Source organism: Thamnophis sirtalis, unplaced genomic scaffold (assembly GCF_051295495.1).
Source record: "Thamnophis sirtalis isolate CommonGarterSnake01/CBP01778 unplaced genomic scaffold, rThaSir2_p1.2 scaffold_1, whole genome shotgun sequence".
Classification (NCBI taxonomy): domain Eukaryota; kingdom Metazoa; phylum Chordata; class Lepidosauria; order Squamata; family Natricidae; genus Thamnophis; species Thamnophis sirtalis.
The window spans coordinates 64,901,981-64,925,715 of NW_028261381.1; the positions used below are offsets into that span (position 1 = coordinate 64,901,981).

The following is a 23,735-nucleotide window of genomic DNA, read 5'->3' on the forward strand; positions in this document are numbered from 1 at the left end:
CACTCACAGTTATTTAGTTAGAAGCCCATTGCCATGATTCATCTCATAGGTTATGGGAAAAAGGGACTACCTAGCCTGCATGTTCCCAATCAATTGTGTCTAATGTAGAAAGCTTTTGAATCTACCTCCTCAATGTCAAATTCTCTGGCCATAATACTCTAGATAAAAAGTTCATTTTGGTATCACATTCTGTCACTAGATGAGGACTAGATGAGATTGCTATTGCATTTCCTCCCATTCTTTCCTTTAACTGGTTCAGAACCAGTGGGTGGAAATCCAATACATTTTACTTCCTTCTTTGAAAAACAAATGTTATCCTTGATAGTTTGAAGCAGTACCTTTGGATTTATTATATATATATATATATATATATATATATATATATATATATATATATATATATATATATGTGTGTGTGTGTGTGTGTGTGTGTGTGTGTGTGTGTGTGTGTGTGTGTGTGTGTGTGTGTGTGTGTGTGTGTGTGTGTGTGTGTGTGTGTGTGTGTGTGTGTATACAAGTGATCAAGGATTCTTTGGCTTTAGCTTTCTTTAAACAGAAAACATACCTTGCATGCTCCCAAAAATGCTACTTGGACACCCCTAGAAAGTACTGCAAAGGAGAGAGACTTCTGATGCTGTGAGCCCCAAGGCAATTTTGCTGCTAAAAGAAAAGAAAGTCAAGAATCTCACTGCCCTCCATTCAGTTTTAAAAAGTAAGTCCATCCTTACCCCAGCTTCCAGTCCCCCAAAGAATTTATAATCCTACTGATAAATTCTGCTTATGTTTTTCAAAGGCAAAAGAAAGGCACAAAATCCAGGACGTTGCAGAAAAGATTCGTAAGGTAAGTCAAGTTAAGCTAAAGGCAAATTAATTATTTAGCAGCTATATACATTAGAGGAATTTCTGTGCTTATAGAATCTCTATGCATTGTAGGAAATTCTGAATATGACTGGATAATATTTTAATGAAATGTGTTTTTTTCAAAATTCTATTTTCCAAAAAATAGTTAGGACTATTTCTCAATTAATTCAGAATATTATTATTATTTTGCTGACCTGCATGCATGGCCCTATTTGAGGAATACACAGAATAAAAGAATTAAGTGCACAGAGCAGAAGCCTCACTGGGATAACATGGCATATCTTAGCTGAGATTAGTTCACCTGGGCAGTGCCACAAATTATTCATATACAAATAGAATTCAGGATTAATTGGAAAATCTATTTAGAACAGCTGCATTCGCAAACGATTTTCACTAAGTCATGTGACATCAATCTTCACTAAGTCATGTGACATCAAAGTAATCTATTTCATGACTCTAAACCATATTACTGTATTTTTTGGCGTATAAGACACTCCGAAGTATAAGATACACCTAGTTTTTGGGGAGGAAAACAAGGGGGAGGGAAATCTGCCTCTGCCTCCCAGCAATTTGCCTCCTTGCAGCAAACAGCAAACAGTACAGATGATATACACTGTTTGTGGTGTTACATTTCAGACTATACTTGTATAGGTGCTCTTAAAATAGATGTGGCTTTCTGGAAGTATAGTTATTCTCTGCTATTTAAAAGAAGATACAATAGCACTGGGCCTCTTCAGATCAAACATTTATTTATTCTTCATTTTGGTGTCTAGAACAATAATAAAGCAGTCTTTAAAAAATAAGTCTAATATGCGAGAAAAATATCCCAGATATATTTTCTGCATATCAAAAAAAAATGCCCAAGGACACTATGATCAACAAAAAGCATCTATTTTATTTCACTTGTGCAAGTGGATTCCCAAACAAAAGCGAATAACTACAAGGTACATGGGTGTGCCTTAAATTCACAAAATGACGTATCAAATGCGTCATAACTTGGATACAAAAATATAGTTGCGTGTACAAAGTACAATGTAAAAATACAGTCACGTGTATCGTAACACTGGTTGGTGGCATACAAAAAATGGAATTTCCCCAAATGTTTCCAGAAACCCAGGTAATTTCCAGTCAACATCATTTGATCTTTCAGAAAGCTCCAAAAGCCCCCGCTTTCCCAGAACTGAACAATAATATCATTACCGGCTTCCTGCAAAACATGTCCTGTTACTCCCTGTTACAAAGGGAGGGATTAGGCTATTTCTGATCAGATCATTGTAACTTTCTAATTGTGCTCCAAGCTGTAATTTTCCAGAGTAGCTTGCTTGCTAGTCAGATATTCAAGATGGAGTCTATCAGGTTCCTCAAATAACCTCAACCAATTTCAGATTTCATCTCTCTTCTCACAAATAATTTGAACATTCAATAGGCATTTATAGTTATTGACTTACCTCCTTGCAGCAAACAACAAATGTCTCCATATAGGATTTGAAATAATCTTTATTTTGACCCCATTTGTGTATCCAATTGTTTCTATACTGCAGAGAATATACACAAAAAAGTTGGCTGTTGTCTTGAAATCAAATAAGAAATAGAATTAAAAAGGACAATCTCCAGAGTATATTTCCATCTGGGTGACCTTCAGACAAACAATAACTACCATTATATCTTGATAACACGAATGAGCATATTTTCAATCCAGCAGATACCCTTCAGGTGCATTAGGACATCTTGAGGACCATGAGCATGCACTGAGGTGTGCATGCACCAGTATTCACAGAGCATCCCATAATGGTGGAGAGGACTGGTCTGGTCTCAATCTGGTTTCAAAAAAAGAAGGGGAAAAGTTCATGGGCTGCCATAAAGAGAGAAGTGGCAACTCTTCTTCCCAGCAACCGAGTTCTTTGAAATAGTTTTGCAAGGAGGGAAGAGAAAATGACACCTTTCCCTCATACTCACAATGGTTTTATTTCAGATCCCTTTTCCAAATGTCATTTCACAGGAGGGATCCAATGACCAGTTCTCGGTCAATCAGTTCATCACACTGATAGCTGGCCAGCAGGAAGAGTGGGAAGTGCACATTCCTACTGACCACCTGTCCAGAGTAATGAGCTGCTTGTAAGGCAACTGGTTGCTGGTTCTCATTGGTAACAGCAGAGTAAAACTACACTTAATTCCTGACCATATCAATAAGAACCATGGGCAGGGCTCATTGGTATACTTAGCTTTACTCTGTCTTTTTTCCTGCAGTCAGACATTGCATATATGCATTTACATGTAACATAGACATAACTTCAAGCAATTTGATTCTCACTGGCTCAAGGTTGACTCAGCCTTCCATCCTTCCTGGGTGGGTAAAATGAGGACCCAGATTGTTGGGGGCAAGATGAGGTATATAAGGGCTATTGCTATTGCTATGTAGGCTATAGGTTTTCTGTCTAATCACAAGGCCTGAGAATGCTGATAATTGTACTCTCATGTGTATAGAAGGTTCCGGACTGGAAAAATCTAGTCTAGACTGTACAAAATAACATTCTATATTTGCTTTCATTGAAGGACATTTCACTTCCATAACAAGGAAGCTAATTATTGCAAATGCTTAATTTTTAATTGTTCTTTTAAAATTTTAAATACTTCTGCCATTTTTATCAAATAAAGAACTGCTTTCTTTTCTTGATACAGTAGCATAGAATGAGTAAAATTGTGATGCTTCTGAGGATACCATCAACCGAAGGTACTGAAGGGAGACTCAGATGAAAAACTACTGGCATTTCTGCCCAGCATCGCAAAAGCTTCTTGGGCTATTTTTATTTTCTTGAGCCTAATTTTTTTTTCCTTTTTCTGGGCTGGGTTTTTTATTTCACCTCCAAATCTCAACTCATCACCTCTTCCTCTCCCTCTGTGAAGATGGCTGGAGGAAACCACACACAGGTGATAGAGTTCATTTTCTTGGGGTTCACAGATAATCCGTACCTAGAAATTGTGCTCTTTGTGGTGTTCCTGACCATTTACTTGACAAACGTGATAGGAAACGTGGGCATGATTCTCCTGATTCTGCTTGATGAACACCTCCACAGCCCCATGTATTTTTTCCTTTGCCACCTTTCTTTGGTGGACCTTGGATATTCAACAGCCATTGCCCCACGTATGCTGGCTGACTTCTTGAGACGGCGTAAAGTCATCTCCTTCTCCAGCTGTGCCACACAGTTTGCCTTTTTTGTGGGCTTTGTGGATGCTGAGTGTTATGTCTTGGCAGCCATGGCTTATGACCGCTATGTGGCCATTTGTCGTCCTCTCCATTACAGCACAATCATGTCAAAACAAGTCTGTTTGGTGTTAGTTGTTGGTTCCTACGTAATAGGCCTTATAAGCTTGGCATCCCACACTAGTCTGACTTTCAGCTTAGATTACTGTGGTTCTAATGTCATCAATCATTTCTTCTGTGAGATTCCTCCACTCCTGGCATTGTCTTGCTCTGACACTTATGTCAGTGAGATCCTCCTCTTCAGCCTTTGTGGATTCATCGAATTCAGCACCCTCCTCATCATCCTAATTTCTTACATCTTCATCTTTGCTGCCATCTTGAGAATCCGCTCTGCTGAAGGCAGGCTCAAAGCCTTCTCTACCTGTGCTTCTCACCTCACTGGGGTCACACTCTTTTATGGGACAGTGATGTTTATGTATTTGCGGCCGCCATCCAGCTACTCATTAGATCAGGACAAGTGGGCCTCTGTGTTCTACACTGTTATCATCCCTATGCTGAACCCCTTGATTTATAGCCTAAGAAACAGAGATGTGAAGGAAGCATTTAGAAGAGTAATCAGCAAGAAAGTTTTATCCCATAAATAACCATCTCTCAGTTATAAGATGCTAAATTTAAAATGTTACAGTGCTTGTATGTAAAGTTCTACGTATGTAGGAATCTACAGTTTTATAGTTGAAAAGCAAATGATAGGGTTTTTTTTCCCCACCATGATAATCAAGCATTTGATGTAAGAAAACTTGGCTTCATAATGTGGTTTCTAAAAGTAACTTTAGACCGAAAACAATAAATCTATCTCCTGTTATTTTTGCTGTTAAATATATGTATATTTTACTCCAGTCAAAACAACAACCTCCAAATAAAAATAGCAACTTTTCCAAATGCTTTATCTTTGAAAAAGAATAAATTTATTCCTCTTTCAGTTTAATTTTGAACAATTGTTGAACAATTGTTTCAATGCGATTAGATAATAATGATTTACATCAGGGCTGCCAAACTCTCAGCCCTCAAGCCAGAGGTGTCAGGTGTCATGTGGTGGTGGCGCCCGCTGCTGCTCCTTCTGCTGTTTCCGGTAATGCAGGCTTTTTGGAGAGCATTAAGTTGCAGGTGCAGTGGCAGCTATGTTTTCCCTTGAAATTTGGTGTCCCAGCAACCCCTTAGCTGGGAGGTGCCAAACTGTGCCCAGCCATCCTTACTCCCTCCCGGCTAAGGAGGGGAGCACCTGAGACACCACTGGGAGAATGTCCCCTTTGGGTTGCTGGAACAGCAAATTTCAAGGGAAAATGCAGCTGCTGGAATCGGTACGCCACTGCTCCTGCAGCATAATTGCAGTGTTGTTGCCTCACTGGAGGGCCACTCATGTATCTTCGCCTAATCAAAAGGAAAACACCAGACAGAATTCCTCGGGATGAGCTAGCTTCGAATGAAACATCAAAGGTCTCTTTTATTAGAAAAGTTAGTTACAGCGTCATCAAAAGAAGGCATATATAATCACACATGGTACAAGTAAACTAATGAAAAGTTCACAGCATTCTACAAATAAACCAATAGAAAATCACATCATGGCAAAGGGTGGGCAAAGGGGGAATAGAAAGTTACAAGCTGCATGGCATTGGGAGGGGAAAGGGGGAATCGAAAGTTACAGCACAGCATAGGGGGGAGAAAGGGCAGGTGTGGGAGTAGCTGGCTCACATAGTTCATGTTACATGAGGCTGCATAGTGAGTCCTGACCGTTAGGCCAGAAAGATGTTTCTGGTGTGATGTTTTTGCATCCCTGTGTATGTGTGTTTCAGACAGCAAAAACTGCCCTGCACACACACACCCAGAATGGATTCCAACACATAATGTTCTCCAAGAAGCCTGCATTATTGGGAGCAGCAGGAGGAGCAGCAGCGGGCGCCACTGCCACCCCCGGTGTCCAACGTCCTCCTCAGGAGCCTCGAATTGTGGCTGTTTGTGCGTCTCTCCCGAGTTTCTCTCGGGAGGTGAAATGGCAGGCGCCCTGCTGGCAGAGTCTTCAGGTGAAAGGTGAGTGAAGGGTGCAGTGACGGGGGTGGCTGGCCGTCCCTGAAGCCAGCTCTTGAGGAAGGAGGCAGAGATGATGCCCAGGGCTCGCTTCCCTGCCAGGCAATGGGGGGGGGGGAGAGGCTTTCTTGTACGCCTTTGGAGAAAGAAAGAAGGCATCCAAGAAAGCCTCCCGCACTGCCTCTCAGAGGTAGAGCAATTGGTGAGCCAGCCAATCAGTGAGCGGTGGGCAGGGAAGGCATGGTGTGGACAGGCGGGGGGAGTGAGCGAGCGAGCGGTGATAGAACAGGTGGGGCAAGAGAGCGAGCAGCAACCGGACAGATAAGGGGAGCGAGTGAGGGGGGGCAGGTGGGAGGGAGCATTCCAGTACTGTCCCACCAGATGAATGGGTTCTAAAACCTACGGTAAATTTGATGAACCCCTTCTGGCATACCAGTGCGATCCGGGAGCAACCCACCCCTGGTTCAACTCCAGGCAAATCCTATCTCCTAACATAAGATGTGTTATCCTGGTGTTCAGTTGACTCCCAGAATGAAGAGAGATCATGTATTGGGATTGATCCTCATGTCCTATTTGCTATGGCATGAGGACACCCCACTAGCCATTTTTAGAATACATGTCATGACAAGGTGTTCTGCATCTCATTGTATAATAATATGTTTTAGATTTAGATCTGGAGATTTAAAAAGCTTTTGCACATGCACACACTTTTTCTGAACAAAAAGTCTGTTCAGAAATCTGGAAAGTCCATTCAGTTTTTAAAATGTTTAGAAATTTGACTCAGATTAAGGCTGATTCACACCTCTCTAATTACATTTTTCATGGGAACCTCACCAAAGCAATTAATGATCACAGGGTTGTTGTTGTAGGGAAAATAGGAAGAGGAAGGGATATTAGGGATCCCTTTGAGTTATCTGTAAACAATAAAGGTGGAATAAAGATCAAACAAACAATAAATAAATAAAATTGATGTCTGAGGAATAGTGTGACATTTTTAATGTATATTTTATAAATATGAAATTTTATGTAATAATCACCGCAGTTTATGAACATGAAAAGGATGCCATTGCTATAAGATTTACCTTGGTTATTCTGATTTTCTTTTTAGATTATTTTAGATAAATTTATAAACTATACATAAATTGTGTGAGTATATGTGTTGATGAGTCAAAGTGTATCAAAATTAAGGCTCTGTAAGACAACAGACATTTTAAAGGAGAGCATCACATTAGAATTTACCAACATCAGAGGAAATGTCACTATACTTTGGAATGTTCAAAGGTCTTACATCAAATGAGTAAGTGTTTATGGGGGTGGGGGAGAGAAATGGCAACCAATAATAACATTTAATGCAATTTATAAAGGGAATACAAATGGAAAAATATATGAAACTACAAAGAAATATCTAACAGAGAATAAGTTTAAGGTATAGGTTCTCAAGTCTATTTTCTCATCAATTAAAAAAGGTTATTTTTACTGGTTTGTCTGTTCATATCATAGCTAACATTTAATCACAGAATAGCTATGAAGCTATCACCAATTAAAGAGGTCCCTTGGCTGGTATCCTTGAGAGACAATATGATCTTCTAAATAAATATCCCTCAGTATTTTCCAAACCGCATTTCTAATGTAATTGTGTCCATGTAGAATTTGTTTTCCTGAACTTCATTTGGCAAATTAATTCTGGGTTCAGGAAGCATCACAATTTGATGTTCTGAATGTATATAATTCCAGAATCTACAAGCAGAATTGCTGCAACGTATCAGAAGTACCATCAAAAATCAACATTGGTTTTTGTTGAAGAGACTGATCTCCAGATAGATCCAGCTTGATTCTAAACAGGGGAAAAAGAAGGAAAATGAACCTATCTTCACACTTCCTTATATGACTACAGGTTTGTAAGGGGAGTGAATATTAAATATTATGAGTTAACAAATACAATTTAAAAAAAGAAGATAGGTATTTTATAAGTCTATGATGTATCTGAGGGAGAGTAGACTTATATTGTGGAATAAAGTTGAAATTCACAGGGATAGAAGTGAAATTATGCATTTAAGTATAAATGAAAGAATTACAATTTATGCCAGAATATATGAATTTGTATCATCTAGGTTTCTGTGAGTGTGTAAGAGTAGAGATATATAGGGGGATGCGGTGGCTGGCTAAGATGCTGAGCTTGCTGATCAGAAGGTTGGCAGTTTGGCGCTTAGAATCCCTAGTGCCACAAAATGGAATGAGCTCCTGTTACTTGTCCCAGCTTCTGCCAACCTAGCAGTTCAAAGGCATGTAACAAAATACAAGTAGAAAAATAGGAAGCACCTTTGGTGGGAAGTAACAGCATTCCATGCACCTTCAGCATTTAGTCATGCCAGCCACATGGCCACGGAGACTTCTTTGGACAGCGCTGGCTCTTCAGGTTTGAAACTGAGATGAGCACCACCCCCTAGAGTTGGGAACGACTAGCACATATGTGCGAGGGGAACCATTATCTTTTAAGAGTATAGAAATCCACAGGTTGACACAGGTTTGTCTAGTATAATCTGTTCTCAACAAACCAATGTGGCTTCTAATAATCACTTTATTTCTTGACAAATCTGCTGCTTCCCCCCCACCCAAGTAATGATGTTAAACTGATTAGTCTGAGGTTTTCTGGATCCACTTTTATCCCTTTTTGAAGATAGGAACTACATCAGCTCTTTTCCAGCTCTTTATGTTCCGTGTTTCAGGAGCTGTGTAAGATTATGTTCAGTGGTATCTCACATCTGCTCCTTAAATATCCAGGGATGTAAATCATCTGTTCCAGGAGTTTGAACTCATTTAAAACAGATAGGTGTTCCACAGTGCTGCTTTTGATAGGTTGGACTATTTTTCCTTTTGCATGAAGATAGGTGCAAAGAAAGAGTTCTGTTTTCTCCCTACTGCCCATCACTTTCTTGCTATCTTCTTTCCTTAATGGACTGAAAATTTCCTTGACTTTCTTCTTGTTCTTTACATATTGAAAAAAAACCTTGTTGTTATTTTTGACATTTATTACAAGTCTTAGTTCATTCTGTGTCTTAGCCTTTCTGACTCCTTTCTCGCAGATTCAGGCTAACACCCCTCTTCCCATTTTTATACTTTTCTTTTTGTTCCTCAGTTTGTCAGTCTCTCTCTCCCTCTCTCTCTCTCTCTCTCTCTCTCTCTCCCTCTCCCTCTCCCTCTCCCTCTCCTCTCCTCTGTATCCCTCCCTCCCTCCCTCATTCACTCACTCACTCATTCTGATGTATTGCTTTTGTTTTGGGCCTTTATTATCTCATTTTTCAGAGTTTCCCAACCATCCTAAACAGTTTCCCCCCCTGGAATTTCCATCCATGGAAACCTTTCTATTCTCTCTTTCTTTGTGGAAGTCAATTCTGATAAAGTCTAAAACACTAATTTGACTGGTTGTCTGTGCTTGCATTAAGATGAATTCTAGTATGACATGTTCATTTACCTCCAAAGTTCCTACCACTGAAATGTCAAACATCAAGAATCCTAAAAAGAAAAAAAATGTAATAGTTCTTGAGAAGAAAGTAAGTTCCACTAGGCAGAAACAGAAGAAACTGAAGTTTTCAATTTTTCCTTATCCAAATATTAATTGCACTGTTAGGACATAATCAAACATACGTAGGTGTATTTTCCCCCAACATTTTTGTGTGCGGTTTTAAGGAAAATGTTTAATTTTTGCAATTTGCATGTTAAAGTTTCTGAAGTATAGGACTTGGAGAATTTATGCTAATCTGATGAAATAACTGCAGTATTTTTTTTAACAGTTAATGCTAATATTTCATGGAGAAAGAAAATCATACTACGGTGATGAATTTTATCCTTTTGGGATTCACAGACAACCAAAACCTACAACTGATTCTATTTGTAACATTTCTATTAATATATATAGCCAGCCTCACAGGGAACATCACATTAATGACACTTATTTATGGCAGCCCTAACCTCCATACACCTATGTATTTTTTCATTGGAAACTTATCTTTCCTGGATCTCTGGTATTCTTCTGTCTATTCCCCAAAGATCCTGGTAAATAGCATCTGTGAAGACAAGAGCATTTCCTTTGGAGGTTGTGCTGCTCAGTTCTTCTTCTCTGCTGGCCTTGCTTACAGTGAATGCTATCTCCTTGCAGCCATGGCCTATGACCGATACATGGCCATTTCAAACCCACTGCTGTATGCCACTCACATGTCCAGAAAGCTATGCACAGGACTGGTGACACTCTCATATGTCAGTGGTTTCATCAATGCTACAATAATAACCATCAAAACCTTCACGTTGAGCTTCTGTAATGGAAATGTAATTGATGACTTCTTCTGTGACCTACCTCCATTAGTCAAACTTTCTTGTAATGTGCCTGAGAGCTACCAATCAGTGCTGTTCTTCATTCTTGTCTCTAATGTAATTATACCCCTGGCACTTATTCTTGCTTCATATGTCCTCATCCTGGCAGCCATCTTGAAGATACGTTCCACTGAAGGGAGACTGAAGGCCTTCTCAACCTGTGCCTCTCACTTAACTGCTGTCACTTTGTATTATGGCTCCATCCTCTTCATCTACTCACGCCCAAGTTCCAGCTATGCTTTGAAGAGAGACAAAGTTGTATCTGTCTTCTATACAGTTGTGATCCCTATGATCAATCCTCTCATCTATAGTCTCAGGAATGAGGAGGTAAAGAAAGCTCTGAAAAAGAAAGCAATGAAGTGGAAGATGCCCTAAGTAATTACAAATGAAAATGTGCTTGTATTTTATTACCCTGAAAATATTCATATAGTTTAGGCTGCATTTACATATAGATTTATTCTCAGAAAATCTTTTGCAAAATGTTCCTTTTACATTAATTGCTTTTTCTTTTCCTTTTTTCAGTTTTTCTTTTCTTTTTCTTATTCCCTTCTCAGAAAATAATAATAAAAAAATTCAAATAATCTGTTCTCACATTGAGTTATCTTGATCCATTCCAGTCAGGCTTCAGGCCTGGCTACAGCACAGAAACCACTTTGGTCGCATTGACCGATGATCTCTGGAGAGCCAGGGATGGAGGCCATGCCTCCATCCTGGTACTCCTTGACCTCTCTGCGGCTTTCGATACCATCGACCATGGTATCCTTCTGCGACGACTGCGGGAGGTGGGGGTGGGAGACACTGTCTTATGGTGGTTCTCCTCTTACCTCTCGGACAGGTCGCAGTCAGTGTTAGTCGGAGGGCAGAGATCGACCCCCAGGCCCCTAACATATGGGGTGCCGCAGGGTTCGGTCCTGTCCCCCCTTCTTTTTAATATCTAGATGAAACCGCTTGGCGAGATCATTCGACGGCACGGGATAAAATACCACCAGTATGCGGACGATACACAGTTGTATCTGTCCGCCCCGTGCCAACTCAATGAAGCGATGGACGTGATGAGCCAGGGCCTTGAAGCTGTCAGAGACTGGATGGGGGTTAACAAGCTTGTACTCAATCCAGATAAGACCGAGTGGCTGCTGTGCTTCCCTCCCACTAATTGGCCAAGTGTTCCATCTCTCAGGCTGGGGGGTCAAATACTACGCCCCTCAGATAGGGTCCGCAACTTGGGAGTCCTCCTGGACCCACAGCTGACCTTTGAACATCATTTGTCAGCTGTGACCAGGGGGGCATTTGCCCAGGTTCGCCTGGTGCACCAGTTGCGTCCCTACCTGAACCGGGAGGCTCTCACAACAGTCACTCGTGCCCTTATGACCTCTAGGCTGGAATACTGCAATGTGCTCTACATGGGGCTGCCCTTGAAGAGTATTCGGCGACTTCAGCTGGTCCAGAATGCAGCCGCGCAAGCGATCGTGGGTGCACCTCGTTTCACCCACGTAACACCTATCCTCCGCGAGCTGCACTGGCTGCCTGTTGATCTCCAGGTGCGCTTCAAGGTGCTAGTTGTCACCTACAAAGCCCTTCATGGTATTGGATCTGGGTACTTGAGAGACCGCCTACTGCCAATTACCTCCACTAGGCCAATAAGATCCCATAGATTAGGCCTCCTCCGAATTCCATCAGCTGGCCAATGTCGACTGGCAACTACCCGGAGGAGAGCCTTCTCGGTGGCTGCTCCAACCCTCTGGAATGAACTCCTCGTGGAGATTCTTACCCTCACCACCCTCCAGACCTTCCGCGTAGCCCTTAAATCCTGGCTGTCCCGACAGGCCTGGGGCTAAAGACTTCAACCCCACTCGAATAGTATGACTGTTGTGCTTTTTTAATGATGTATTGTCATCATGTTTGTAACTTGTTTGTCCTTCCCTCCCCCTGAATTGTGAGCCGCCCTGAGTCCCCTCAGGGAAAAGGGCGGCATACAAATAAAGTAAATGAAAAAAAAATGAACATATTTCTTTCTTATCCTTTAGTTCAGACGGGTTACTCCCAGTTCGGCCCAGATTGGACAAACTGGTAGTAACGGCAACTCACTTGCCTGAATGCTTCTGCACATGTGCAGAAGTGGCAGGAGCACATGCGGGAGTGCACCCAAACCAGTAGTAAAAAAATTGGCAACCCACCTTTGCTTTAGGTAGCCTGGATAATCTTAACATTCAGAGAGATCTAAGTTATCTAAAGTCTTACTGCATGATCAAAGTATGGCAAAATAATCGTTTCCATTACCTTCTCACTAAAACTCCAACTATTTTTCAGCACCAATGCTAACAACATGATACTTCAACAGTAGATTAATAGGGCAGGAGCACATTGGATTTATATTTTTATGGAGAATCTCAGTCATCCAGATCATGGTTGTCCCAAAGGTGTTTTTTTTTCCTGGATGTCCAGAAAGTCCAGTTGCCTCTTGAAAAAGCACCTTTGGAACATTAGATTTATATTTTTTTCTGCACCAATTCACTTCCACATTCTCAACTTGCCACTTTTTATTATTTTCTGAGACGGGAATAAGCAGTCAGAAGCTCTTAGAAGAGAATATATAATTTCCTGTCCATCACTCCATTTTCAATCTCAGGACACACACACACACACAAACATGTTTATAATCCTTTTCCTTTCTGCAGTTGTATAGTTCACTGATCTTTTGATTCAGATTTGGGGGCCAGAAAAACACAACATGTTTCTTTGCTTGAAATTAAAAGAGTTTAAAAATGAAGGCGGCATTAAATTATTTTTCAATAGATTTGGTTAAAAAAGCAGGTGAATTTATATCAGCTGAGTGAAACGTGGAGCCATGAATAGGCAGGCTCTGTCAATCTTCTCTGGACAAAGAGAGGACATGAGGTTGCCCAAGCTGTTCTCCTTAAGGGTTGCTCCTCATGATGGGATAAGAATTGGAAGTCAAGAGAATTCATCATCAATATTCCACTTCCCTTGCTACCACTTTCAGAGATTTCCTATTAACTGCTTGAAAATGAATATCTATCTTTATAATATTTGTAATTAAAATAAAGAGCAAAAATAAGGCAAGGCTGTTGAAAGTTTTAAATTAATGACAAACATTGGAACATTGGATTTTGAATATTCAGACTTTGAAATTAATCTTAAAAATACATTATGTTTGTGGGGAAAACTGTCTTTTATATCATAAACATAAGAAAAATTTAATATGGTTAGCCATATGGTTAATGGCAGATACCCGAAGACCAGCTGTCCAGCGGGAGGCATGCACACAAGAGCAGCAGAGCTGAGCTCGGGCAATGGCTCGCATGCCCACAGAGAGGGTGCTGTGTGACACCTCTGGCATGCATGCCATAGGTTCGCCATCACTTAGAGCTTCACAGATATTGCCTGCTGTTTTTTTTCTCAGGTTCTTCATTCCTACATAAGATCTCAGTGTTCGAATAGGAAACATTAGAATAGAAAGGGAGTTGTGTTAAACATTCCCTGGCAGTAAAACTCGTTAAGAATAACCCCTCCCCATTCTGCTTTCCAGGCAATGTGGGAAAAGTTGCTTCTGAAACAAAACAAAAGGACAGTTGAAGGTAGTTTCTTGGTTATATCCAAGCTTCACAGGGATAGTAGGCAGAGGTATCAGTCTTTCTATCCACCCTGTAGAATGATAAGAAGATCCTGCAAAGGTGGGTTAACTGATGTGTTCTTGAGCCTTGGATCTTTTATTGCATTTTTTTTCTCAGAGGGCAACAAAGAAGATTTTGTAGTGATCTCTAACAATATATATTCCTGTTATTTACATAGATACATATACCGCTTTACCCTTCCTTCCTTCCTTCTTCCCTCCCTCTCTTCCCTTCCTTGAGCTGTAGAAACCTAAATTTATCAACACCCTCTCCTTCCAAAAACAAATTTATTCAACAATAGGATACTCCATCATTAATTTACTGTATGGCCATTCATATTTACATTATAAATATACTTGACAGGTATTAATAAACAAACAAGTAAAATTAAATATACATAAGAGTTTACAACAGTGGTTGAAATGGTTATGTCATCTAAGGAAAGTTCTGGATATTCATTTCCACATTCAACTGACTCATGTTAACTTTTCCAAGTGAATTTCAACTTCTCAAAAGTGAAATAAACTAGTAAGCTCAAGGGAGCTTATTAATTAAACATTGAAAAATTACAGTGCAGTTCTCATTTCTGATAATGGGAATTAATAGAAAACATTTGTCTAAGTTCGAAACTACTTAGAGACTGAGAAGTTTCCCCATTAGAAATAAGATTTCCTGCACAGACCAAAAGACAGCCGAGGAAACAACCAAATTAAGAACACCAGGATCCTGGAGCTGGGAGATATCGGCATTTCCTCCCAGAACTCCCTAACTCATTTCATATTGAAGCAATCCACCTACAATCAGAAAAGAAGGAATGCTCTAAATTATTGTTGATGTCACTGAGATGAGAGTAAATGGGTAAATTTAGCCTGTTTGGCGTCTTTTTATTTTTATCAGAATAGGGTGAGAATTTTGAAATTGCCATGTATTAAAGACAGAAACTGTTATTTTTACACCCAATTCTAGTTGAAACTAATGATAAATTATTATACCATTTATCAGATACAATCTGATAAAGTTGCTCAACCAACATTCAGGAGTAACAGAGAAGATGACTTCTTTTTTCATTGCTTACCAGATATTCGAGGAATACAACAATAACAACATGTCGATTTACCGTCCAACATTTTAAGTATTTCCAGTTTCCTCTTCTCTCGAAGACAAAACTGTCTTGTGTCATCCTTTGAAGATTTTAGATCACAAACTCCCTTTCTACCTCTTACTGTACTCTATATGATTATTCTTTAATTATATTAAGGAAGAAAGTTGATGTTATTGTCACATCATTCAAAGGTGGCTTTTCATTCTTGGTCCATGTGTTCTTTCAACATGTCAGTAGTTTGTACTTTTTAATATAGTTAATAGAGTTAAATAAATCAGAAAGAGGATTGTTATAGTATTAGACATGTATGCTGTTGGTATTAAGCTAAGAATAGATTAAATAATGAATATGACTGTAAATTTTAATTGTTATTGCACAAAACATTTATACCCAGATGACACACTGTTTAATGGAAGATGAATTGCTTGTATAAAAATAAAATAAAATAAATTGCAAATGAATAAATAAATAATAATTTGTACTTTTGATCAAATATAAGATAAAGAATATGGATGTTATATAATATATTCCTATCCCTCTCGTGCATCCACCTTGAGTTGTAGGCTACATTTTAATCTGATGCAATTTTATTTTGATTGAAACCATAGTGCATTTCTCATAATGAATATCTTATTCTTTGCATTTTTCCACTGGTCAAATAGTATATAATTCTGATTACTGCCTTCTTTCAATTTCCACAGAATTTATCTGATTCAATGGGAAACAGCTCGCAGGTGACAGAGTTCATACTCACTGGATTGACTGATGATCCACAGTTGCAACTCATCCTCTTTGTGATATTTTTTACTCTTTATGCTATTACCCTGTTAGGGAATGTGAGCTTGATTGTCTTATTCAGGATCAGTCCTAAACTTCACACACCAATGTACTTTTTCCTCAGTCATATATCATTTGTGGATATCTGCACTGCATCAATTATCACCCCAAAGTTCCTAAGTCATCTTGTAAAAGAGAAAAAGGTTATTTCTTTTGCAGGCTGTTTTATTCAAACTTACTTTTATGGTGTATTTTCCACTGCAGAGTGTTACATCCTAGCGATCATGGCGTATGATCGCTATGTAGCCATCTGTCACCCTCTACTCTACTTGGTCATCATGTCCCAATTAAAATGTGTCCGACTAGTAGTCGTTTCCTACGTTACTGGGGTTTTACATGGTTTATTACATATCATTCCTGCAACTCAGTTGTTCTTCTGTGGACCAAACATCATTAAGAATTTTGTCTGTGATGGTCCTTCACTATTACAGCTTGCCTGTTCAGATATCAGTTTCAATAATCTGTTGAAATTTATATTTATTGGCTTCACTTTAATAGCAACAATGGTCATTGTTCTCACATCCTACATTTATATCCTGATTGCTATTTTTAAGATGGACTCTGCCAAATCTCAGAAGAAAGCCTTCTCCACGTGTACATCTCATCTCACGGTCATCACTATTTTCTACGGATGTGCTGGCTTTGTGTATGCACAATCACAACCTACCAAGTCTATCTACATCAATCAAATAGCTTCTGTGTTGTATCTTGTAGTGACTCCGATGATCAACCCCTTCATCTACAGCCTGAGGAATCAGGAGGTAAAGGTTGCCTTCAGAAAAATTCTGGGGGGAAAAAACTGTGTTATCTTTTATACCAAAAACTGAATACCATGAAAAGACCAGTAAAATATAGAACTGTAGAAGCAATTATGGGTATATTAACTGTGTTTTTCTGACACACTTCTGCTTGGAAAACGTCTTGACTAAATTAGTTTTACTACCATTTTAGTGACTATAGCAATGTTCCTCAGGGATATTTTGACAACAAAAACATTCATATTTAAATATTTCTCCAAGATATTATATTTTTCATAAAACCAATTAATGGAATCTAATTGCTAAATGTTAAAGATGGTGACATATACGTAATGTAATATAAATGTATGTAAAATAATAATGTGAAATACATATTTAAAACCAAACTGGGATTGTTTTGTAATCATAAAAATTGCAATTTTAAACATCCATGTTAAAGAGAAATTGTTTCAATCAAAGTCTGATCTGGTCTGTCTCCTCTGATATTTTGACTTAATAAATGCTGGTTCAATTTAAGTGGCTTAAATCTCTTATTGCTTTTTTAAATAAAATATATACAAGGATGGCCTAGATTAATGTCCTATGTCCAATTATGCATTTTCATTAAAGAACCATTCAGTGGCTGCTGCATGCAAAATCCTAAAGGTGCAACCTTCCCACCCAAGTAATTACAGTAATTTAGTTCCCATGGACCGTTGTTCAACAGGGCTGAGCATTGAAATATCACTCTGTGTAAAACCAAATGGGACCGTGTGGAAATTGTCTTTACATCTATGTCTTCTGTGTTTCTGCATTGAAATTCCCACTCTGGTCACTCAGATTTGCACACAAGGGTTACCATATGGCAGGGGTGGGTTCCTGCCAGTTCTAACCTCTTCTATAGAAGAGGTTCCACAAATCTACAGTGCCATTTAGAACCAGTTCCAGCTCCCTCCCCCTGCCCGTCTGCACATCATCAAGATGAAGAGCGAGAGGAGGAATTCTGGGAGTTGAAGTCCACAAGTCTTAAAGCTGTCAGGTTTGAACACCCCTGGGTTTTTTTTTCTAAAGGGTTAGGGGTGCAAGTGTCTTGTATCTTGACAGCTTTAAGACTTGCACACTTCAATGCCAGAGTTCCTGAGCCAACATTTTGGTTGCTAAGCACGAGTGTTGTTAAGTGAGTTTCAACACATTTTACAAGTTGGCCATGCCCACCCAGTCACATGGCTGGCAAGCCACTCCCACCTGGTCACATGACCAGCAAGCCACTCCCACCCAGTCACATGGCTGGCAAGCCACTCCCACAAAGCAGGCCACACCTACAGAAGAGGTTCTAAAAAATTTGAAACCCACCATTGCCATATCTTTATATAAAGTCAAAGGCCAATCACAATGTATTTCAAATTATTTCTTAGCCTTTTCGTACTTTTGCTGATAATGTTCATTAATATGCTAGTCATTTTATGTTCATTTTGGTTACCAGAGCAGAATGTAATTGTTCTTACAAAATTTTGCCCATACTTCCTTTGATTTCAAATATATTCTTGCAATAGGAAAGGGATATAAATTCAGTGGCATCTATGTACTTTTTAATACCCAGTAAATAGGAACCATTTTAAAGAAGCAAAAATGATAATAAAAATGGTAAGAATGAAAAAAATTGTTCTTTTCTTCACCAAAATAATTTTTATAGCTTTCTTTCTCCCTCTTTCTTCCCTACCTCCCATCTCTCTCTCTCTCATACCCCCTCTCCAAGCAGGAGTGTCCAAAACAAAAATTTACCCAGGAAGGTTTTTGACAATGGAATCAAAGTTTTGGATCCACAGTAAGACCATGCACCAACATGAGTGATTGGAGAAAAGGCAATAGACTTTATCATACCTGATCAGATAAAAAATAGGGTTGGGGTTCCTGTGTCAGAAATCTAGTGGGCTGAGTTTTGGATTGTGGAATCCCTTGTGCTCTCTCAGCTTAGTTCTCGTTTGCAGCCACTTCATCACGCAAGCATTTTAGGTGCTGAAGAACCTGGGGTATCATGACCAGGAAGATGAAATCTTCCTAGATACTTCAAAAAATGCTTCTGAATTGTATTACACTACACTATTGAAAAAGGAGCAGGTTATGATCTTGTTTTTTTTTCAAGAATCCTGCTTCAAAATGGAAACCATGGCCAGGAGCATCTTTGCCTAGCTTTGGTTGCTGGGTCAGATGCAATTATGCAAGAGCAGACTGTTCTGACATCAGTTATTCAATTCTTATTAATTTGTAAAAATATTAACTACTGAGCTTACTCGGAAATTCAATTCACAATGCATGGGCTTGTTTGCTAACCATCCAGGTCTGGCTTAGATTTAGAAAAACTATATCACAGGAACAATCTGGTCACCAATACATTTATACGCAGAAGTCAAATTTTTGTTAGCTCCCAAATTGTAGAGTTCCCTTGCATTAGCTATTCCCGGAAGGAAAGTTCAAGATCCTTCCACTCCAGCTGCTCTGGAAGATGACCCATTTTTGGTGGCCATCCCAACCTTAGGGAGATTTTCTTCCCCACGATGTTAGGATCATCCACCTAAGGCTGAGAGCTATCTGTGTCAATGATCAGGAAGGTGTGAAAATACAGTGAAGAATATATGAAAAAATTGATGAAGGATGGAAGATTAAGAGGATAGCAAAAGGAGGATAACTCCAAGAAATAGATTTAAAAACAAAAAAAGTACACACTGGTAGGATTCTTTCTTTTTTATCTCTTGTAAAATAAGAGATCTATAGCTTAAAAATCCCTTTTCCAGGAAAGTGTTTATCTTAGACATGGAAACATTAGAGAACCTCATGATGTCAGCAGGTAAAGGCTCATTCAAGTGTTACAAGAATCAACTTTAATCAATTACCTTTACTATTATTCATATCTTATGATGAGAAGCAGAGATGAAAAGTTAATGAGAATACAGGTAGTCCTTGACTTACAACAACCGTTTAATGACCATTCAAAGTTACAATGGCACTGAAAAAAGTGACTTATGACCACATTTCATACTTATCACAGTTGTGGCATTCCCATGGTCACGTGATTGAAATTCAGATGCTTAGCAACTGGTTCATATTTATGACAGTTGCAATATCCCATGGTCATATCATCATCTTTTGTGACCTTCTGACAAGCAAATTCAATAGGGAAGCCAGATTCTCTTAACCACTTTGTTATGAATTTAACAACTGTTATGATTCATTTAATAACTGTGACAAGAAAGGTCACAAAATGGGGCAAAATTCACTTAATGAATGTCTCACTTAACCACAGAAATTTTGGGCTCAATTTTGGTCATAAGTCAAGGGCTACCAGTAACCGAGAAAGTATCTGTAGATGATCCAGCTTTGTCACAAGACACCATCTCTGTATGCAAACATTTGCAGTGTTATGTGGCCTTTACTTAGAGGCAGCCAATCAAGATATTTTCTATTATTTTCTATTTTCTATTATTTTCTATTTTCTTTCTTTCTTTCTTTCTTTCTTTCTTTCTTTCTTTCTTTCTTTCTTTCTTCATCCCCGAAAGCTTTAAAAACAAAAATATTTCAAGCACTCCCTCCCAAAATGCTCCTTCATCAATAGATAGCCTTGAGTCAGTCTTAGGTATGTCATCTTTAATATATGACCATTCAAACTTTCATTATAACCAAGAGATAATAAGAAATAAACAAATAGAAACAAACAGATACAATCACTAATAACACTGGGAGCAAGTTGATGGTTGAAATTATTGTGTCATATAAGGAAAATTGTAGATGTCCATTGGCATACGTCAACTAACATTTCAAATGTATAGCAGATAGACCCGAGGTGGCGCAGTGTTTAAATGCAGCACTGCAGGCTACTTCAGCTGACTGCAGTTCTGCAGTTCGGCTGTTCAAATCTCACCGGCTCAGGGTTGACTCAGCCTTCCATCCTTCCAAGGTGGGTAAAATGAGGACCCGGATTGTTGTTGGGGGCAATATGCTGACTCTGTAAACCGCTTAGAGAGGGCTGAAAGCCCTATGAAGCAGTATATAAGTCTAACTGCTATTGCTATAGCAACTTTTCAAAAGTAAGCTACAATTTTCAATCATATTTATTAATTGGACATTAAATAGTTGCAATAGGTGGCACAGTGGTTAGGGTGCAGCACTGCAGGCCACTTCAGCTGACTGTTATCTGCAGTTCAGCAGTTCTAATCTCACCGGCTCAAGGTTGACTCAGCCTTCTATCCTTCTGAGGTGGGTAAAATGAGGACCCAGATTGTTGTTGGGGGCGATATGCTGACTCCGTAAACCGCTTAGAGAGGGCTGAAAGCCCTATGAAGCGGTATATAAGTCTAACTGCTATTGCTATTGCTATTGCTAATATAGCTCCAATTTCTGTTAATGATAATTAATAGAAAGCATTTTTCTAAGGTCAGGACTACTTAGGGAATAGCAACGTTTCCCAATAGATTCAGGATCTCTTGCACAAACCAAGATCAACAGACAGACAAGGAAATGCTGGGACCAAATGAAGAAGACTTGCAACCTGAAAGAAATCTGCATTTCTTCCCAGAAGCAAAGAATTTCCTAACTCATTTCATATAGAAGCAACCACTTACAATCAGAAAATAAGGAATGCTATTGTAGATGTCACTGAGGTCAGAGTCGATAGGTAAGTTCAGGGTGCTTGGGATTTTCTGGGATTTATCAGATTAGTCTGAATATTTTAAAACTGCTCAGTATTAAAAACACTTTCTTTATAAACATAATTCTAATAGAAACTACTGATAAACCACTATCCTATATCATTCTAGGAAGATTGGGAAATGGAATTATTTTCTTCTTTTTCACTATTTTTCAGCAATTTGAGGAATTGAAAAATAATAACATGCAGATTTCTCTTTAACCATTCCATTTTCTTTTCCTAGGACCAAATGTTTCATTTTCTTTCATTGATAACCATTTAGGTCACAAACTAGCCTCTCATCTTTTACTCCATGAAATTTGCTTGTTTTTCAGTAATAATAAGGAAGGGTAAAAATATTATTGACATACCCTACCTAGGAAGGTGGCTTTTCATTCTTGGTCCATGTGTTTTTTCAGCATGTCAAGTTCAACATTTTGTATCTTTGGTCACTACATAATGAAGAAATCTACCCTGTGTGGATGTTATATTGTATCTTCTCATCCTTCTGCATCCACATTGGGTGATGATTCATAAGCTGAATTTTAATCAGGTTCATTTTATTTTGATTGAAATCATAACTAATTTCTCATTATGAATATCTTACTCTTGTTTGCACCTTTCCATTGGTCAGATACTATATTATTCTGATTATTACATTCTTTCAGTTTCCACAGAGCTTCTTTGATTCAATGGGAAACAGTTCACGGGTGACAGAATTCATACTCAGAGGGTTGACTGATGATCCACACTTGCAACTCATCCTCTTTGTGACATTTTTTATCCTTTATGCTATCACCTTGTTGGGAAATGCAGGCATGATTGCCTTAATCTGGATCAGTCCTCAACTCCACACACCAATGTACTTTTTCCTCACTCACTTATCATTTGTGGATATCTGCTGTTCATCAGCTATCACCCCACAGTTCCTATGCCATCTTTTAAAAGAGAAAAAAGATATTTCTTTTGTAGGTTGTTTTACTCAAATTTACTTTTATGGTGCACTTTCCACTGCAGAGTGTTTCCTCCTAGCTATCATGGCCTATGATCGCTATGTAGCCATCTGTCACCCTCTTGTCTACTTGGTCATCATGTCCCAATTAAAATGTGTTCAACTAGTAGTCATTTCCTACATTATTGGGCTCCTACATTCTTTAGTGCATATCATTCCTGCATCTCGGTTGTTCTTCTGTGGATCAAACATCATTAAGAATTTTTTCTGTGAGGGTCCTGCACTGTTACAACTTGCCTGTTCAGATATCAGTTTAAATAATTTGTTGAAATTAGTGTTTATTGGCTTCACTTTAATAGCAACAATCCTGGCTATTCTCACATCCTACATTTATGTCCTGATTACCATTTTAAAAATGCACTCTGCCAAGGCTCGGAGGAAAGCCTTCTCCACATGTACCTCTCACCTCATGGTCATCACTATTTTCTATGGAGGTCTTGCCTTTGTTTATGCACAACCTGGCAAGTCTCATTATACAAATCAAATAGCTTCTGTGTTGTATGTAATAGTGACTCCAATGTTCAATCCCTTGATCTATAGCCTGAGGAACCAGGAGGTAAAAGTTGCCTTCAGAAAAATTCTGGGGGGAAAAGTTGCATTACTTTTTTATACCAAACACTGAATATCCTTAGAACTACAGTAACGTATATCTGGCTAGAGAAATATTTGTGTACATTAATAATTACCTGACATATTTATACTTGGAAGACTATTTAAATGAATTTGTCTTGCTTTCATTTAAGGGAGTATTGGGATTCATACATTTGAAAATTAACCCAAGATACTATATTTTTCCTAAATCAATTCATTGTATCCAACTGCTAAATGTTAATGATGCAACCTCAAAGAGCTGCCTGGGTCTATGTCTATATAGATGTTTGTATGTGTTTGTTTGTGTGTGGTATTTTAAAAATCTTAGATATGATAAGAATGATGAGGCATGAAGGAACCAGAAAACCAAACTGGGACTATTATATGATCATAAAGAGAAAGACTGTGAACTTAAATAGTCATGTTAAAAACAAATAATTTCAACCAAGTTTCCTCTGATCTGTATTTTGTGACATTTTGACTCAATTATTGCTGCTTCAATTTATGTGCCATAAACATCTTGTTGCTTTTTGTAATAAAATATATACACAGGTGGCCTAGATTATGTCTTGAGTCTACTTCTGGATTTTTTTTTCAAGGATCACTCAGTGGCAGTTTCATGAAAAACCC

The 23,735-nt window shown here is 38.7% G+C and overlaps 4 protein-coding genes across 4 annotated transcripts; all 4 read left to right on the top strand.

Moving 5' to 3' along the window:
• Nucleotides 1-3,741: 3,741 nt before the first annotated feature.
• LOC106543799 (olfactory receptor 5AR1-like) lies at nt 3,742-4,707 on the top strand. The gene has a single exon (XM_014059877.2). It carries the CDS (start codon nt 3,766-3,768, stop codon nt 4,705-4,707), a length of 942 nt encoding a protein of 313 aa, XP_013915352.2. The 5' UTR covers nt 3,742-3,765.
• A 5,245-nt stretch (nt 4,708-9,952) lies between these two features.
• Nucleotides 9,953-10,888, top strand: LOC106546024 (olfactory receptor 9G19-like). The gene has a single exon (XM_014062781.2). It carries the CDS (start codon nt 9,953-9,955, stop codon nt 10,886-10,888), a length of 936 nt encoding a protein of 311 aa, XP_013918256.2.
• Nucleotides 10,889-15,963: 5,075 nt separating this feature from the next.
• Nucleotides 15,964-16,911, top strand: LOC106543780 (olfactory receptor 5J3-like). The gene has a single exon (XM_014059861.2). It carries the CDS (start codon nt 15,964-15,966, stop codon nt 16,909-16,911), a length of 948 nt encoding a protein of 315 aa, XP_013915336.2.
• A 5,283-nt stretch (nt 16,912-22,194) lies between these two features.
• On the top strand, nt 22,195-23,136 carry LOC106543779 (olfactory receptor 5J3-like). The gene has a single exon (XM_014059859.2). It carries the CDS (start codon nt 22,195-22,197, stop codon nt 23,134-23,136), a length of 942 nt encoding a protein of 313 aa, XP_013915334.2.
• Nucleotides 23,137-23,735: the final 599 nt, after the last annotated feature.